Genomic DNA, 17,058 nt, shown 5'->3' on the forward strand with positions numbered 1-17,058 from the left:
GTTTTTTGTTTAAACATTTTAAACCCCCCCCCCCTTGGGGGGGGGGGGCCCCCCCCCCCCCCCCCCCCATACATGCGAATGTCTTTATGGGGCCGCGCCTCAAGCTCAAGGCGTCACACATTTTTCTCAATCTATCCCTCTCTCTACAACGTGGGTCATTCAAAAATTTTCTCCCTTGAGGTGTCGTTGCATTTTGACAGGTGAGTCTGAAAGCCAGGTTGCACACTTCAGTCGATTATTGCATCATCCACGAGCAAGAATCCTTGTGAAATCCCACAAGTTTCACTGGGTAGCACACTTGTCGACGCCAGAAACGCTGACATCATGACAAACGGCGCCAAACGCGTCGCACTACGGGTACAATTATCTTGCGGGTTTGCAACATCATGTTTCACTCGACGACCCACAATTAGTTCACTCTCAATGTCAGGAACCCTTGTCCACGACATCATGATTGGCATGATCACCTTCTCGACTCTTTTCAAGCTTGCTAACCCACAAAACTCTTGCCTGATTGTGTGGGATCTATTGGCAACTCAATGCGCAAACACCTTCACTCTTTCAGCCCCCTGTCATCCCATCACATCGCATGCAAGGTACACGAATGTTCCTGATGGCTTGCTCATAACCTTTCCACCCTCCACACCTCGAACAAAAGGATTTCATTGTGGTGTGGCTGCCATTTCCAACAGCACCCCCGTCCTTCCTCCACCGCCTTTTCGCTTTGAACCTTGCCCCGATCTGAACGCTGCTTCTGCTTGCTGGTACTCTCTCTTTTCTTTCCTGCTTGTCTTTCTTCTCCTTCTCCTCCTCCTCCTCCTTCTTCTTCTTGTCTTTTTCTCGTTTGCTGTCTTGGCTGCCGCTGTTGTTTCGCGGGCTCTTGGGGGACTTCCTCCGGCCTTCATTGCGTGCTTGAAACCTCGAGCCACCTCTGCTTGAGCGACGCCGCTCTCGCCGTTTTCTCTCCTCTGAAACAGGTAATGCTGCACATGGTTTCTGACTCGTGGGTGATCACACATTCCCTCATCCCACACAGACGCGCGGCCACCCCTGTACGCTTGCAAGGAAAGATCCAAGTGGTCGTTGGGGGGGGCGGCCTCAGCGTTGATCAACGCCTTTTGTTGTCGTGATCCCTTCCTTCCCCTCGCGCAAGGCGTTGTTTTGGGCACGACCTTGGCAATCTGTTTCTTCCTTCCTCTTCTTTGGCTTTTGCTCACCACCCCCGCCCCCCCTTTCGTCCACGCTCTTGCAGAAGCCCTCAACCAGCGCTTCTTTCTTTTTTCGTTATTGGTGACAGGTGAGTCGCATTTATCTCATGTGCTCGACTTTACGCAACGAAATGTTTCCTGGAAGGTCTTTTCCTTTGGACTCTGATCAAGATCCCCCGTAAATGTACTTGGCTCATCTGGTCTCGCTCTCCTTTTCTTTCTCCTTCACCTTTTGGCCCCCGTTGCACACACACCGTTCTTTCTTTCTTTCTTCCTTCCTTCCTTCCCCCCTTTTTTTTATTCCTCCGTCGTCACCGACGAATCCTTGCATGATCATGCACGCGTCAGCTCAGGTTGGCGGTCGTCATGCGTGGCGCTCTCGAAAGACACACAACTTAAACAGACAACCGCTTGTACGCCCGACCCCCGCCGGCGTGGTCATGGCCACGGCGACCAACTCCGACTCGGGCGGCGACGACGTTGCTCAAGTCTTGCTGGCTTTCAAGAAAAAGCAGCACGACTGCGAAACAAGAGGTGCTGGTTCTCCTTCTTCACCAATGATCGAGGTGGATGACGGCAAATCTATGCACTCTGAACAGGATTCCGGCAGCGAGGTCGCCTCGGGGTCTTCCTCCTCCTCCTCTTCTTCTTCCTCTTCCTCCAACACCTCGGTCACGTCGGCTGAACGTCTTGATGCTGATTGTCCCTCCATTCATGGATCTCGCCTACATCGTCGCCGTCGACCCCACGGCAACGGTAAACACAAGGCCAACAGTATGAGTGGGGTCAACAATGACCCCACCTCCCTGAATGCTGCTGTGACCAACGATGTAGCTGGCAAGATAGGCAAATCTGGTACCCTCAACCCCGGTGCTTCACTGAAACAAATCAGGAGCAGCGACAACCAAGGTCTACAACCCACCGCCCCACCTCAGAAGGCCGAGGCCATCTTGGCTCAAAACGACTCGGATGACACCCCGGACCGCTCCGACGCGTCTTCCAATTCGGGCAATAGTGGAGACAAGTCCAGCTCCACGACCAATTCCTCCAAACCATCAACGGATGTCGCCTCGCGCGTCTCAGCAGCCGGCCTTTCGCGGGCCCCTGCATCGGCCAGCGATCGCACCGAAAAGGCGGAGCTTGGTCAGCTGCTCGATAAGGATGACGATACCGCAAGCATGGACACCGCACAGACGCAGTCGACGCGGCGTAGCAATACTGGTGGCCGCAACAACATGCCTCACGAAGTTACCAGTCGACTCAAAGAATGGTTTTTCGCCCACACTAGCCACCCCTACCCCAGCGAGCAGAAAAAGGTGTGTTTGGCGTTTAAGATGACATATTGCTCCACCCAGTCGCATGGTGGGATGGTTGGTCACATGTGGCGTCGTGCCTCATGTCCACCCCCAGACCAACACACACCGGCCAAAGCCACTGGTTTCGCCTCTAGTGTTTGACAGCATTCTCCTGACCCTGCCTTGCCCATCCTTAGCGCGAGCTGGCAAGTCAATGTGACCTGACGCTGCAGCAAATTAATAATTGGTTCATCAACGCCCGACGCCGGCTCTTGAACCGGCCACCCAAGCGTTCAAACGGCACAGCCCTGCGGGTGCGTTTCCTCCGACCCAAGTTTGTCGGGTTTCAGTTCTCTCCCGGCATTTTCATGCGTCATAATGACCCTTGCTCTGTCCTCGTTTGCAGCAGGTCACTCGGAATGCCGCAAGTCGTGTCGAGACGAGCGAGTCCTCAGAAAGCTCCGGTCCTCGAGCCAAGCACGTCAAGCGCGGGGAAGAGGGCTTGCAAGAGCTGGATAGCTCAGAGGCATCGGAAGGCAACGATCACAGTGAAAAGCCATCTTCAAGCGAGGAAAGCTCCATGCACGACTACGCCCGTCAAATGCGTCTGCTTGAGCAAGAGGTCGTGGCACTGCGCAGCATTAACCAGCAGCAACAGGAACAAATCATTCGTCAGCAAGAAATTCTGAGCCACTTGCAGCAGCAGGAGCAGGAACGTCTCATGCGTGAGCGCGCCTCGATGATGATGCATCAGGAGATGTTGCAGCAGCAGAATCGTTACATGGGTTCAATACCCAAGCCCAACGTACCGTCACCGGGTATGCCCGGAGGTCCAATGGTCGCAGTCACCGTCCCTAACGGAGTCGGATCAGCTCGCCTACGGCCAGGCCAAGCATCATACCTAGGTGGCCCTACGCTACCACCTGTCTCCATGGGGGCTGATCCCACCGGTTTGAAGATGGGCTCTATGAACAACTACTCGTATTGGCCTATGGGCATGCAGTCCTGGCCCTTGGTCCCGCAAGCGCCGCAAGGGGGCAAATTTGGGCCTGTGGGCAGTTCGGAGAGCCACAGTGGTTCAGACGGAGGGCGCTCTTTGGTTCAGGCTGGCATGCACATGCGGTCGGGCTCTGAATCGGATGCACGCGCTCGCACGTCAATGTCCCCGGACTCGGGTCACAACTAGGCTTGTGATGCTCATGTCTGTTTGTCACAGTTTCCTCTCAAGCGCTTTGAGTGAACCTTTGAAACTGTTGACGTGGCTGCCCGGACCCTTGCCGTTACCTTTTGATTTTTTTTTATTAATAAGTGTTTGTTTTCTTCCAATATCTTGATTTATGCCATCTTTATGGCTCCCTAATCTCGCAGCGGCTGCGCCGTTTTCTGCTTCCCGTGACTTTTTGGCTTCCACCATTGCTGGTCGAGTAGTCAATTCAACGTTGAAGCGCTTTCACACATTCTCACTCCCTTCGCCCACACGAGCCTGACTAACATTTGGTTTCACACCTTTTCAAAGTCTAACATCTTTCACACTTTGACCATCATCGTTGGCTCGAGCGATCGACTTGCATCTGATGATTTTTATTTTTATTTTTTAAGTTTGTTGGTTTTTTTGTTCTTTCGACCTCCTCGTTCCGTCAAGATGGACATCGACCATGAAATCAGCCTGCTCGTGGCTTGCCTCAAGCGCATTGCCGAGCCTGGACCGGATGGCAAGCTCCAGACTACCTTTGGCAAGATCTTTACGGATGAGGTACGTACGCCAGTACGGTTCAGTCTCGTCATCTTGACCCTTGGGACTGATTGATTCATGAATCAACTGTGTCTACTTGGCTTGGGCAGATTCTGGAGCAGCAGTTGGAGAGCCTCGTCGGCACGATGAAGGCGGCCAAGAAGCGTGGTATCATCAGCTTCGAGGGCCAGATGTATGTTATCTCGCGTTTGTGGCTGGGGCGCCTGCACTGCCCCGCTCTTCCCTGACTGTGTTTGCTTGAGCATCATCCCGCAAGCGCTCAATCGTGGTCTGGTGTTGTTCGACTTGCAGGCTTTTGCAAGGCGCACACGACCATGTCGTGGTGACGCTGCTCAAGGACGAGTAGGGACTTTAACAACTCATCGACCCAAGCATTGAGTATTCAATTGTGCTTCGGCGCATTGCGATATCACAAAACCCCCCAACCAAAATTAAAAGGACATTCATGCACGACTCTATTGATGAAAACGTCAGCTGCTTCAGCAGCTGGCCCTCGTCCGGGTACCAGCTCGGATGGGCCCGATCCCACCGTGACAAGATGCCTTGTCTTCGGATATGCACCCTTTTATGTTTCATTGTTAATTTTTATCGCTCGTCAAGAACATGAGGGCACCACACAAAATATGGCACTTGGCGACCACCTCCACCACCCAGCGCTACCCTTTTCAAATCCTTGGGTAGGCAGATAGCTAGGAACATAGATGCAGCCACGAATACAGACACGGCCAAAAATACACACTTGTAAGAGAACGAGCGGAGTGAGAATCGGCAGGGCCACACATCCCCTTGAGAAATCTGGGCGCCTGTTTGTGTCTCAAAAACTCGAGTCTAGACTGTTTCTTCGCGCATGCTGGTGTGGGAGCCACGACGTGCTTGCTGTTGCATCCGGCGCTGCTGCTCCTGCAGACATTAGAAGCAGTGCATGAGCGGGCAACACGAAATGAGTATGACGCACAGCCCTATCTCCAGCATAGATGGAGCGCCCAGTGGTGCAGGCTGTTGCCACATCGTTACGGCTGGCTTGCAAATACCTCGAACTTGCGACGTTCAGCCTCGAATCGCCGACGCTCTTCTTCCAAACGGCGGGCCTGCTCCTCGAGCTCGCGCTGCTTCTGCTCGTACATCTGTGCAGAGTGGTGCACAGTTCCAAAGTAGTGAGTGCGCAACCCGGCATGCCAGCGCTTGGGTTCAGGTTAGACGGGTGTGCCTGATGCAGGGACAACGCCGATGAACAAGCACACCTCCGTGTCTCCCGCCAAGGAGGCATCCGGGCTTGCACGCGAGGCAGGTGTGACAGATGTGTTGGCCGTCACGTTCAAACTACCGCCTTGGGAAAGCTGTGCCAGGGAGGGGAGGGGAGGGAGGGCCCGGGACGCGATTAAAGGGTGCAGCAGATGTTTAAGGGTGCGCAAGGTTCATGCGCTTGGTCCTGTATTGTAAGTGGCACCGAAACTGGCAAGGATGCTGATACCATGTGGACGAGTCACCGACCTTTTCACGACGATACAACTCGTACAACACCTCCGCCGTTGAGTCCTTGAGATCCTGTAGATGTGTCCTACGCAAGCGCACGCGGGATGAGGCATCACGATTGACCGCCATGTGATTGTACAAGAACGTACTTGACCAGCGTATTGCGCAGGAGGTCAAAGTCGCAATGGTCGGGATTGTCCACTGAAGAGTCATGTCAGTTTTAATATTAAACACCCGTGTCAAGAAACATAGTCAGGCGGCAATCAGACGACGGCCCGAGGTCCAAAAGGCGGTACGGTCAGGGAACGGATCGGATTTGGCGCACGCTGGGCAGGCCGAGGCAGCTGACCTTCGACTACGCCCCAGGGGTAGCGGCGACCCCGCATGGTACCGCCAGCCGCTTCCAAAACAGTGTCGCTGCCCACCAAGGCGAATGGCATCGAACCCTGGAGAGGCACAGCGGTATGAGGTGGGGACAACGGTTTTGAATATGGAGTGTTGGGCTCAAGAGCCCGGCCTCAAAGGGCAATGATGCGAGGGGCAAAGGGAGCAGGGCCACGATTACACACAGCAATGCGCAGGCTCAGCTTGTACGACTCTTCATCCTCATCGTCAACGGCTGGGCGGAAGAGCTGGATATGGTGCTCTTGAATATCGGCTTGAATCTGGGGTAGGACCGCCGTGGATGAAGCGCATAACGTTGAGGGCGAGCGTTATCGAAATTGCCAGCCCTCTTTGGCGCCACATCAGCCGCCACCAACCTGAGCCTTGAGGGCTTTCAGTTCGCCCTTGGTCAGCATGTCGGACTTGCCAATGACGGGGATGATGTTGACCTTTTCGTGCAGGGCCTTCAAGGCTGCAATGTCCAGAGGCTTGAGGCTAAAACGGTTGGGGTAAGATGCATGAGCTTGTTGATCGCTTCCACGTGTGGCCCTTCCCAAGCTGCAATCACCGGCATCTGGACGGAGCTTTGGCCACGACCATACCCGCGCGCGGAGGGGTCGATGAAATACAAAAGGGCATGTACACGCTTGTCCATGACGTTGGAGCGGTCAAGCTTGTTCTCCTCTTGCAGGGACAGCTCAAAGGCACTGTCGATGTACTCCACCAACGGTTGCCAGCAATTGGTGTTGTTGACAGCGTCGGCAAAACCCGGCGTGTCAATGATGGTGAGGCGCAAGGTGAAGCCAGCGTCACCAATCGTCTTGGTTCGTTCTGTAATCTCAACAGTCGAGGCAATGCGGTCTGCGGCAGCCAGGCGATCTGTGTCCGTCTCATCATTTGGTTGCATGAAGAGTGTTCGCACGAGGGTACTCTTGCCCAATCCAGAGGCACCTGAGCACAAAACAGTTGTCATCTCTTAGCCAAAACAGGATGCTTGATGCTTGTCTGCAGACATCTTGATGCTCCGCCCGCAGACAGACACCCGACACGAAGGCTGACTCACCGGCAACCATCAACGTAAAGTCGTAGCCCTTCTTGGCAACCTTGCGAAACACCTGGCGCTGAATGCCACTGAGTCCCATGGACTGCCGGTCTATCCTCGCGCGACCCAGCGTCAGAAGCAGATGAGTGAGCACCGACGCCCCCGCCTCCCTGGGCCCACTGCGCGCAATTCAACATCTGATGGCTCGCGCGTTCAACGTACTCATGGCTTTGCGATGTGTCATGACGGCGGTATTGTGGTGTGTGACCTTTCGGCACGAAGCGTCTGCTCCCCTTTCCAAACAGCGTACAAGCCTTGAACCGAGGGTGAGCGAGCGCGGGATCCAGACACCTCTTGCTGATCCAAACGGGCAACTGCACTGCCATTCAGGCCCAGAGAGAGAGAGAGAGAGAGAGAGAGAGAGAGAGAGAGAGAGAGAGAGAGAGAGAGAGAGAGAGAGAGAGAGAGAGAGAGAGAGAGAGAGGAGAGAGAGAGGGTGGACCACTCACTGTTTTGAGAAAAGACGAAAAAGAAGAAAATGGATTTGTGCAGCTATCCTGGGAGATGTTGTCGAAGATGGATGAAAGGCAACGTAAACCAACTAATAAGGCGTCATAGCTTTCGTCGTGGCAATCGTGGCAATTGTCGAATCAAAGTGCACGAGCGGTTTTGAATTTCTCTCTCTCTCTCGTGTGTTTGAAATTTGTCAGCATTTGAGGGCATTTTTTTGAGGGTGGCAGCGGCAAGCAGGAAGAGTGAATACGGTGGTGGTGGGCGGATGTGTGTGTGTGGGGAGGGGGTAGATTGGCAGCGCAGCACCCCCGCCATGGCGGCCACACTGCTCACGCTGCAAGTTGAGGGTGCCTCGGGTAGTGAGCTGACGCTGACTTCTGCCAGCGTGAGCTCAGAGGACGTTCCGACGCTGGTTCAGGCTCTGAACCAGGATGGGCGAGCAGAGCGCGTGAGGACGCTGACCCTTGAGCGGCTCAGCGTCGCCAACTACGATGTGCTGGCGCCCCTCGTGGCCTGCTGCCCCAATACAGAATGCTTGCGACTCAATCGGCTGGTCATCCGACCCGAGTCTGGGGCAGCCACGGCTTCGGCTGGCTTGCTGGGCCAGCAAATAGGCTCGCTGCGCCACCTACGCGAGCTCAATCTCGACCACAACGACCTGCGGGACGCGGTGTTGTTGCAGCTGGGCCGAGGCCTCGAGCACGCACCGGCACTGCACACCCTCTCCCTGCGTGACAATGAATTGACGGCAGATGCAGGCATAGCCATGGCCAAGGTTCTTATTGGCGTGCCTTCCCTCCAGCAACTTGACCTGAGCCTCAACAATCTAGGTGACTCTGGCATTGTCGCCCTCTCCCATTCGGCCGGTGCTAGTGGACTGCGTGGCCTGCATCTCGATGGCAACTTTGTCACTGCCGTCGGTGGTGAAGCACTCGCAGACTCCCTGTGCATGAGCCAGTCCTTGGAGGAGCTGAGCGTACAGGACAATAAACTTGGGGACCAAGGCATGGCAGCCATCGAGCGGCTGTTGGAACAAATTCCCACCCTGACTCGCCTCTCCAGTCGTGGCAATAAGTCAATGCTCTCTGGTACAGCAATTTAGATGATCGACTCAAAGCATTATTTTTATCATTCGCGCTGGTTCTTTCTGGCATGACCCCACGTTTGGTCCGTGCATGAGTACATGCGGCATCTGCATACTTGTTTCATGCTGCAGTGTCTGCTTTGACACCCCATACTCACTCAAAGGCTCTGGTATCAACAACGGTTGACTCAGCTGATACGGTACAAAAGGATAGAATCTGATTCACAAAACGATCGAGACGTCAACGACACGGGGACAAGTCAGACTAGACAAGCCAAGCACAGCCAGCTTATTCAGGTCGACTTGCTCTTGCTCTTCTTCTTGCTCGCCGCTTTCTTCTTGGCGGCGACCTTGGCGCCACTCGCGCCACTTCGCTTTTCACGCACACGGGCAGCCGCCACAGCAGCATCGTGTTGCTGTGCACCCTTTTTCTTCCGCGACGCCTTGGCTGCCTTGGCCTCAGCAGCTCCACTGCGGGCTTGGCCCTCCTCCAGGCTCAAATTCTGCATAATTGTGTTCCAGTCCTCGTCCTCATCCGATTCCTCAAAAGTATCCATGTCATCTGGCAGCCCAGCAGCCTCACGAGCTTCCCGTTCCTCCTCACGGGCCTTCTCCTGTGTCAATGCGATGGTGTGGGTGTGAAAAAGAGGCGTTAGAGGTGTCTTTGCACGAGCAGCCAAAGCAGCCAAAGCCGGAAAAAAAAAAGCAAAAAAAAAAGCAAAAAAAAAAGCAAAAAAAAAAGCAAAAAAAAAAAAAAAAAAAAAAGCAGCACGTACCCGAAGTGCGCCTTGCTCGGCGCCCCGCGCATGCCGTTTGCCAAAGTGGCGGCGAACTGCCAACATGACATGATATAGATGGCGGTGACAGTGAATAGTTTGACCAAGCAACCGGATGGATGGCAGGCAGGCAGGAGTGAAAGGCAAAAGAGACGTACCACCACCATTTTCTGCCAGGTTGAGAACCTTGGGGCCACCGGCATGGCCACCCACACAAAGGGTGAAGGGTGAATCCGGATTAAAACCCATAGTGTAGAGCGGGCCCTGTTCAAGAAAATACAAAAGAACATTGAAAAATACGAGGGCAAATATTTTGGAATGAGATTCTGATCATTGCCTGTTCATGAACTGGAGAGAAGCGATCATCACTGCAACACACACACACACACACACACACACACACACACACACACACACACACACACACACACACACACACACACACACACACACACACACACACACACACACACACCTGCTCCAGCTCACGGCTCAGCACAATGAGAGGCTTGTTATCGGTCACGTCCCAGACCTTCATGTGTTGATCGGGAGAGCCCGTCACGAGCAAACCTGGCACCTAAGCAATATGATCAAGCAAGAACATTGGTTAAAAAAAAAAAAAATGAAAAGTCAATCTCTAAGTAAAGCATCAAAAGTGGAGCCAGGCGCTGGTGTAATGAGGTGACAGGCTCCGGGTCACTCGCACACCTGTGGGCTGATGGCCAGGCACGAGACGGCACGATCATGTGCACTGAGCGTGAAAATGATGGAGCCTGGGTTGCGAGTATCGCATGCTTGAAGCATGCCATTGGACAGCCTAGGCAGAGAGTTCCACAGCAGTGAGCTGTCGACGTCAAGGCGGGCGAGCAGGCCACAAGCCAAAACATTTTGGGTCCTACCCCACGAAGAAAATGGCTGCGTCGTGAGGGTTCCAGTTGAGGCACTCAACATCGTCCGCAAAGGTCCAGCGTGCGACGCTCTGCTCCAACACAGCGCAATGCAGCGGGCAATTGTTAGATCCAGGTCATGATGGCTCGAAAGCAAGGCACCCCGACAGAAAACACTGAAAAACACGACAGGCCCACCAGGCCCAAAACCAAAAACAAAGACTGACTTCGGGGGCGCGGACGTCAAATGCCACCGCGGTGCGATCGTGGGCGCCCGTGAGCAGGACGGTGGCCTGCTGAGGGTTCCAGGCCACATTCTCCACGGGGGCCGAATGGTGGTCATAGGTGCGCATGCAGGTGCCATCTTCCAGGCTCCACAACCGCACGGTGGTGTCAGCAGAGCTGCTGGCCAACAATGTGGGCTCCAGGCGGTTCCAAGCCAGGCTCAAAACCTCTTTCTTGTGTCCAATGCGCTGAGCACGATACGCAAATCAGCCAGTGAGTCAAGTTCCAGAGTCAGCTCGGCGTCTGCCGATTTAAGAGGCGCCTTCATGCATCACGCGAGGTCGAACCTTCTTCTTGCCCTTCTTGCTGCGCTCGATTCCACCAAGCTTAAAGGCAGGCTCGGGCGCATCAATCACATCCAAATCCCAAAGATCAATCTAAGATCCCCAGCAAGTGAAATCACTTGTGAACCTTCGGTGCCAGCACCGCGGGTTATATCTGTGGTCACCCATGAAGAAGAGAGCATACCTCCTTCTCCATCGTGCCCACGGCAATGAGATTGCCCTTGTGATCCTCCGCTCCTGGGTCATAGCCCACCCAGGTGAGCGCCAGCGGGAACGAGTCCAGCAGGATGTCATGATGCACAAAAAATGAATCCTCCTCCTCGTTGTACACTGCATATGTACACATCCACCCAGGACCAGGCAGGCAAAGCTGAGTTTTGACAGTTGACAGGGTTTGCTCGATCGACAGGACAAAAACGTACAGTGAACTTCGATGTGGCTGAGCGCTTCCTCGGAGCGGCCAACGACGACAAAGTTGTCCGTGGGCTTGACCCGGAAATCATCCGCGTCCTCATCCTGCAAAGCCGGCAGGCACAGGTGGCAAGTGAGGCACCGAGTGGAGTGCGAAGCAACATTTGCAGGCGGGCAACAGGTTGGCAGTATCCAAGGCGTGCAGACATACATCCTCTTGCATGACAATGTAGGGGTCTTGTGTGTTGTTGGCGTAGTAGGTGAGGTTACCAAGGCCGGCAGCTCCACCAAACGTCTCAGCTAAACAATGGACCACATGTCAGATTGGGAAGCGCAAGCCAGGTCAAAAACCAGACTATTCATTCGACAAACAAGCTTCACAGCGCACCAGCATCCTCTTCATCGTAGTCAGCCATGTTGTAGGCTTCCAGGTCGGCATCGTCATCAGGAACGGGCGACATGGGGGGCACGGGCTCATCCATGTCTGCAGCCCCGGCATCCTCGTCGTCTTCATCATCTACATCCTCCCATTCTCCATCCTCAGCGTCACCCTCAGCCATGGCATCAGCCATCTCGGCCTCGTCTACCGACTCGGCGTCCTCTGCGCCAGTCTCTGCGGCAGCCCTGCAGAAGCAAAGGCATGTCGACCCCGCACCACATTTCGCCAGATGAGTAAGGGTGTCTCTGTCGCATGAGTGGCTGCCTTTTTGTGTTTCAAAGGCGTGGTCACGAATGCGCACTACAAACCCCAGCTTGGTCTTGGCATTCTCGATGAGTGCCTGCAGGTCATCCTGCGAGAGCTCAACCTGATGGCGCGGGTGGGTGTGAGCCAGGTATCAAAGCTGCTGTTCGCTGTGTCTCAAAGCATGCACGACAGACCTTGTCGGGGTTTTCCTTGGCAGCTCCTTGCGGCACCCAGGCAGAGCAGGCTGTGATTGCACTCGCCATCACCACGGTCCATATACCTAGACAGTCCCCGAGCACAGAGCCACCAAATCCGAGGAGGAAAAAAGAGACACGGGAAGCGTGTGCTCGCTCAGAACAAAAGCGGAAAGCACACGTGTTCGCTAAGAGAGAGAGAGAGAGAGAGAGAGAGAGAGAGAGAGAGAGAGAGAGAGAGAGAGAGAGAGAGAGAGAGAGAGAGAGAGAGAGAGAGAGAGAGAGAGAGAGAGAGAGAGAGAGAGAGAGAGAGAGAGAAGCACACTCACATGGCAGAAAACACAAAGAGGTGAAATGTCAGATTTTACTGATCAAATCTCTCGTCATGGCAGCCAAGCGGAGCAAGGAGGAGGCTGGCGACGTCGAGGTCGAGGCTCGGACGGCCGAGGTCTCGCGGACAACGAAGGAGACTGACATTAAGGTTAGGTTGTACTCTGGCGGGATTGATTTGGTGGGACAGCAGTTTGTCCAATCATCTGTCAGGCTCATGATCCCACTCGTCCGCCACCTCATGTGGCGCGTGCCTGAGTAGGTGGACCTCAACCTCGACGGCACTGGGGTTTACACGGTGGACACCGGCATTGGCTTTCTTGATCACATGATCTCGGCTTTGGCCAAGCATGCCAAGTTTGACTTGAACCTCAAGTGCAATGTTCGTGGCAAGGCGCTTCCTCTGTGCTGTCCGCATCAGGCTGAACTTTCTCTGCTGGTTCCCCGCGTTTGAGTTGAAGGGAGACGACACTGGGGTCGTGAGTTCCTGCTGGCAATGGGTTTGATTGAAGTACCGAATTGTTTGGGTAGGGGGACCTTCATATCGATGACCACCACACGACTGAGGATGTCGGTCTAGCATTGGGCGCGTAAGTTGTCGCCGCTTGGTGGCTCGCGCGATGGTGCGCACTTGAGTCAAGCTGATGTCGCACGTGTGTGATGGAATAGGGCATTTGACAAGGCGCTGGGCGCGCGCAAGGGCATTCGTCGCTTTGGCAGTGCCTATGCCCCTCTGGATGAGGCTCTTTCTCGGTGCGACTTGCCAAACTTTGATGCCTATTGTTTTTGCCAACAGTTTGTGCGCAGCCGCGGTTCATGTTTCATGCTGTTTTGTCTAGATCTGTCGTGGACATCTCGTCTCGACCTTACGCCGTCATCAAGCTTGGCCTTAAGGTGTGCCAGTTTGCTTCGCGTCGCCTCAATCGTTTTGGCCATAGCTGCATCGTGTTCTTTGGTGATTGCGCGTGGGTTTCATGTTCAAGCTCATGCTTTGCTTGCCGGTCCTCGGTTCTCCACTCATCCGCAGCGCGAGAAACTGGGCGCTTTGTCTTGTGAAATGATTCCTCATTTTCTCGAATCCTTCGCCCAAGAAGCGCGGTAAGTGGCGGCCAGGTGTGGGGCTGAATGGTGAAGACAGCGCGTTTTTTCTTCAACACAGCCGTGCAACTCATCTAATTCTCTTCTTTTGGTTGCTTGCTGTTCCGGTCCAGCATTACCCTGCATGTGGAGTGCTTGTACGGCTTTAACGATCACCATCGTGCGGAATCGGCCTTCAAAGTACGACATGGCTGCGCTTCTCTCCGTGTGATCTTGGTCCTGGGCCTGTCAAGCTGGTTATTGCAACTTATTTGCATCTTCCTTCCTCTGCACCTGCGTAGGCGACTGCTGTGGCACTGCGCGAGGCCATTGGCATCGTGGCTGGCTCCACCGATGTTCCCAGCACCAAAGGTCAGTGGCCTCGAGGGCCGTTGATGCTGCGCTCTGCGTGTCAGCCTACATCTTCTTTCCTCATGTGCGCTCGAAACTCGCCCTCTGTCGTCCCAACACAGGCGTCTTGGCCTAGAGCCGGACCTCTTGTTTTGACGGATGCTCAGTGTAGGTTTGGATTGTTTCCCCCTGTTTCAAAATGCAAGCCTTGGCCCGACTCTTTTTGCAAAGCATCCCAGCGCTTGTAAATTGACAACAAAAACAAGGCGATGAATTTGTCAAAATGTCCATCCGGCGCTGTGGCTTTGCGTCCCTCTGTTGAGCACCTGCCCAAGGCGATCCATGACTATAACATCAATTTTCCCAAAGCGAGCATCCAACGCTGCCAAACTAGATCCGACCGCACACACTGCACACAAATACACCGCTTTTTTGTGCCTTTCATAAAACGTTTGTTATTTTGTGCTGTTTTTGTGTTGTGTTTTTTTTTTTGTGTGTGTGTGTGTTTTTTTCCCTTGGTGTGTCAGCGACGGGCTCGGGTCTGGGGGTTAAATGTACGCCTGGCTCAAAGCGCTTGAAAGGATCGGGTGACAGTGACCTCTGCATCGCCGGAATGCTTGCGGTGGGCTACGTCTTGTTGGCGCTTTCGGCGCTGGCAGTTGGAGGGACACACGCTGCGACGGCCGACCAATGGCGACGTGAGGTCATTTACCAGGTTCGCCAAATCCAAGGCTTGTCGTTACCCAACACTCATACTGCTTGATCTCGCTGGCGCCTCACGCCTTTTCTGCGCGACACACATACGTTAGATCTTGACTGATCGCTTTGCCAACCCCAGCCAGCCGACTGAAGCCTGTGCAGATCTTTCCACATACTGTGGCGGCACGTGGGCGGCGGGTGTCCCCTATCTGGACTACATCCGCAAGCTTGGCGCCACGGCCGTGTGGATATCACCCATCCCTGACAACACCGAGTACGAAAATCGTGTGCCATGACACTGGCCATGATCCGCGGATGGCTGCTCGCGTGACGCTGCACCCCGTGTTTTGCACGTCACATTCACCACCCTTCTCTGCAACCTGGGACCGACAGCGGTGGCTACCATGGATACTGGCAGCAGAACATGAGCCGTCTCAACGCCAACTTCGGGGATGCCAACGGCCTGACACAATTTGTTGAGGTAAGTCTGCTGACCCTCGCACCAGTATTGCATGGACGCCAACTCTTGAAGTCTGCACCGGCCGACTCACTTCATCATGAGCCGGGTGGCGCCCTCTTCGAAAGGCATGTCACAAGTTGGAGATCAAAGTAATGCTGGACGTCGTCATCAATCACGTTGGCAACCAGGTCAGCAGATGCCTCTCTCTCGCGACCATGCAAGTGGTCCCCGAGTTCCACTACTCGCCCAACGCCTGATTGCTGCTGTTCCCTTCTGCTCCCTCGACGCGTGTAAGAGAATAGGATTCAAGCGATCACAACGATTTTCATCAATTTTATCCATTCAACTCGGTTGACCATTACCATAGCTACTGCATCATTCAAGATTTCACCAACTTGCAGCAGGTTCAGCTCTGCCGCTTGTCGGGTCTACCGGATCTAAATCAATCCAATACATTTGTGGATGGGTTCCTCCGTGACTGGATCAAGTCAACCCTTCAAGTAAGCCACGGCTAGTTCTTCGAGCCTGTTCGTGCTCGCCATCATGGGCCCACACTTCAAAATGCTCTTTTGGATTTCATATTACACTTGTATTCCTCGTGCCCACACTGGAACGATGGCAGACCTTTGGGTTTGACGGCCTGCGCTATGATACCGTCATGGAGGTGCCAGCGGCATACTGGGCGAGCTACACTAGTGATCTTGGTGTCTTTACCATTGGTGAGGTTGATGATGGAGACGTGGCCACCGTGGCACCCTTTCAAGGGCCCCTGGATGCCACCTTGAATTACCCCATGTATTGGGCGCTTCGCCACGCCTTCCAAGAAAAGCAATCCATGTGGGGCATCTCAACAACATGGAAAGATTGCAAAGCCTCTTTCCAGGACACAAAGCTCTTGGGGCTGTTTGTCGACAACCACGACAACCCCCGTTTCCTCAATATTAACAGCGATAGCGTGGCCCTGGCCAATGCCCTCGCTTGGATTCTATTTGCCGAAGTTGGTGGCTCGTGTGGCGGGGTGCCTTCAGCTGCTTTTTGTTTTTCTTTCTGAACAGGGCTGCCGAAAGAATACAAAGAGCACAGCTCATGGCCATCTGTCTGTCGCGCAGGGCATTCCAATCATTTACTATGGCACTGAACAGGGCTTCAGTGGTGGCAATGATCCTGCCAATCGCGAGGACCTCTGGCGCTCAGGCTATCAAACGTCAAACGCCATCTTCACGTTCGTGAATCGCGCCTGCGGGGTGCCTGATGTATCCAAATGAAGCACAGCAGTGCACACACCATGCTGCGAGGCTATAAACTGAAATTTGCATGCGCACTCCTTTGCTGGGCTCTCACGAGTCGGGTTGCCTGTGGTAGGCTGTTGACGGTGCTGACTACCTATCGAAACACCTTACCGGATAGCTTCTTTCAGGCCGAGCAGCTGGAGCGCTACGTGATGGATGATCTCTACGTCTTTGTGCGTGGTCAGGTATGTGGTCATGCAGAATAGAGTTGTCTGTTCTGCCTCAGCCAGCCACTTCTACTCTGGGGCCAGAAGCGTAGCAGATTGAGCTTGCTTTTGTTCTTCGAGCCTAACGGGGCATCCATCGCTTTGCCTGTTGTACATGCTGTTCTGCTAGGTGATCGTGGCCACCACAAACGGTGGAAATGGCCACAGCACTAGTGCATCAGTGCCTGATCTTCCCTTTGCCAATGGTACACGACTGATTGATATTGTGGCAGGCAAGGATGCTATCACGGTCAACAACGGCACCGCTGATATCGTCATTGATGACGGTGCGTGTGTCGAGTTGTGTCTTGCGCCCTCCCCTGTTCGTCCACGACCGTTGCTTTGTTATGGCCCCTCGGTGTAGGTCACACC

General features: G+C 54.2%; 8 protein-coding genes across 8 annotated transcripts; 5 read left to right on the forward strand and 3 right to left on the reverse strand.

Moving 5' to 3' along the window:
* Nucleotides 1-1,648: 1,648 nt before the first annotated feature.
* Mb_hbx2 (uncharacterized protein) lies at nt 1,649-3,689 on the forward strand (the record flags this gene model as incomplete). The annotated part of the gene is made up of 3 exons (XM_001742060.1): nt 1,649-2,524; nt 2,701-2,817; nt 2,910-3,689. 3 exons carry the CDS (start codon nt 1,649-1,651, stop codon nt 3,687-3,689), a joined length of 1,773 nt encoding a protein of 590 aa, XP_001742112.1.
* Nucleotides 3,690-4,145: 456 nt separating this feature from the next.
* Nucleotides 4,146-4,602, forward strand: MONBRDRAFT_13505 (uncharacterized protein; the record flags this gene model as incomplete). The annotated part of the gene is made up of 3 exons (XM_001742061.1): nt 4,146-4,256; nt 4,346-4,428; nt 4,548-4,602. 3 exons carry the CDS (start codon nt 4,146-4,148, stop codon nt 4,600-4,602), a joined length of 249 nt encoding a protein of 82 aa, XP_001742113.1.
* A 664-nt stretch (nt 4,603-5,266) lies between these two features.
* Nucleotides 5,267-7,255, reverse strand: MONBRDRAFT_21013 (uncharacterized protein; the record flags this gene model as incomplete). The annotated part of the gene is made up of 9 exons (XM_001742514.1): nt 5,267-5,380; nt 5,498-5,593; nt 5,748-5,814; nt 5,879-5,930; nt 6,079-6,175; nt 6,299-6,394; nt 6,491-6,608; nt 6,716-7,064; nt 7,177-7,255. The coding sequence occupies 9 exons, from the start codon at nt 7,253-7,255 to the stop codon at nt 5,267-5,269; spliced, it is 1,068 nt and encodes a 355-aa protein (XP_001742566.1).
* Nucleotides 7,256-7,465: 210 nt separating this feature from the next.
* On the reverse strand, nt 7,466-7,983 carry MONBRDRAFT_21950 (uncharacterized protein; the record flags this gene model as incomplete). The annotated part of the gene is made up of 2 exons (XM_001742515.1): nt 7,466-7,663; nt 7,817-7,983. Coding segments are annotated over 2 exons (365 nt in total), but the record flags the coding sequence as incomplete, so codon positions are not given.
* On the forward strand, nt 7,982-8,770 carry MONBRDRAFT_4839 (uncharacterized protein; the record flags this gene model as incomplete). Its single annotated transcript, XM_001742062.1, has 1 exon — nt 7,982-8,770. One exon carries the CDS (start codon nt 7,982-7,984, stop codon nt 8,768-8,770), a length of 789 nt encoding a protein of 262 aa, XP_001742114.1.
* A 1,782-nt stretch (nt 8,771-10,552) lies between these two features.
* Nucleotides 10,553-12,343, reverse strand: MONBRDRAFT_13313 (uncharacterized protein; the record flags this gene model as incomplete). The annotated part of the gene is made up of 8 exons (XM_001742516.1): nt 10,553-10,888; nt 10,976-11,077; nt 11,169-11,314; nt 11,407-11,500; nt 11,607-11,695; nt 11,784-12,019; nt 12,143-12,201; nt 12,275-12,343. The coding sequence occupies 8 exons, from the start codon at nt 12,341-12,343 to the stop codon at nt 10,553-10,555; spliced, it is 1,131 nt and encodes a 376-aa protein (XP_001742568.1).
* A 541-nt stretch (nt 12,344-12,884) lies between these two features.
* Nucleotides 12,885-14,055, forward strand: MONBRDRAFT_2754 (uncharacterized protein; the record flags this gene model as incomplete). The annotated part of the gene is made up of 7 exons (XM_001742063.1): nt 12,885-12,986; nt 13,136-13,194; nt 13,274-13,357; nt 13,444-13,498; nt 13,632-13,702; nt 13,816-13,882; nt 13,984-14,055. Coding segments are annotated over 7 exons (510 nt in total), but the record flags the coding sequence as incomplete, so codon positions are not given.
* Nucleotides 14,056-14,645: 590 nt separating this feature from the next.
* Nucleotides 14,646-17,050, forward strand: MONBRDRAFT_14014 (uncharacterized protein; the record flags this gene model as incomplete). The annotated part of the gene is made up of 9 exons (XM_001742064.1): nt 14,646-14,747; nt 14,842-15,005; nt 15,125-15,212; nt 15,317-15,379; nt 15,494-15,691; nt 15,814-16,188; nt 16,301-16,413; nt 16,554-16,665; nt 16,817-17,050. 9 exons carry the CDS (start codon nt 14,646-14,648, stop codon nt 17,048-17,050), a joined length of 1,449 nt encoding a protein of 482 aa, XP_001742116.1.
* Between the last annotated feature and the right edge of the window lie 8 nt (nt 17,051-17,058).

This window comes from Monosiga brevicollis, genomic scaffold (assembly GCF_000002865.3).
Source record: "Monosiga brevicollis MX1 MONBRscaffold_2 genomic scaffold, whole genome shotgun sequence".
Taxonomy (NCBI): domain Eukaryota; class Choanoflagellata; order Craspedida; family Salpingoecidae; genus Monosiga; species Monosiga brevicollis.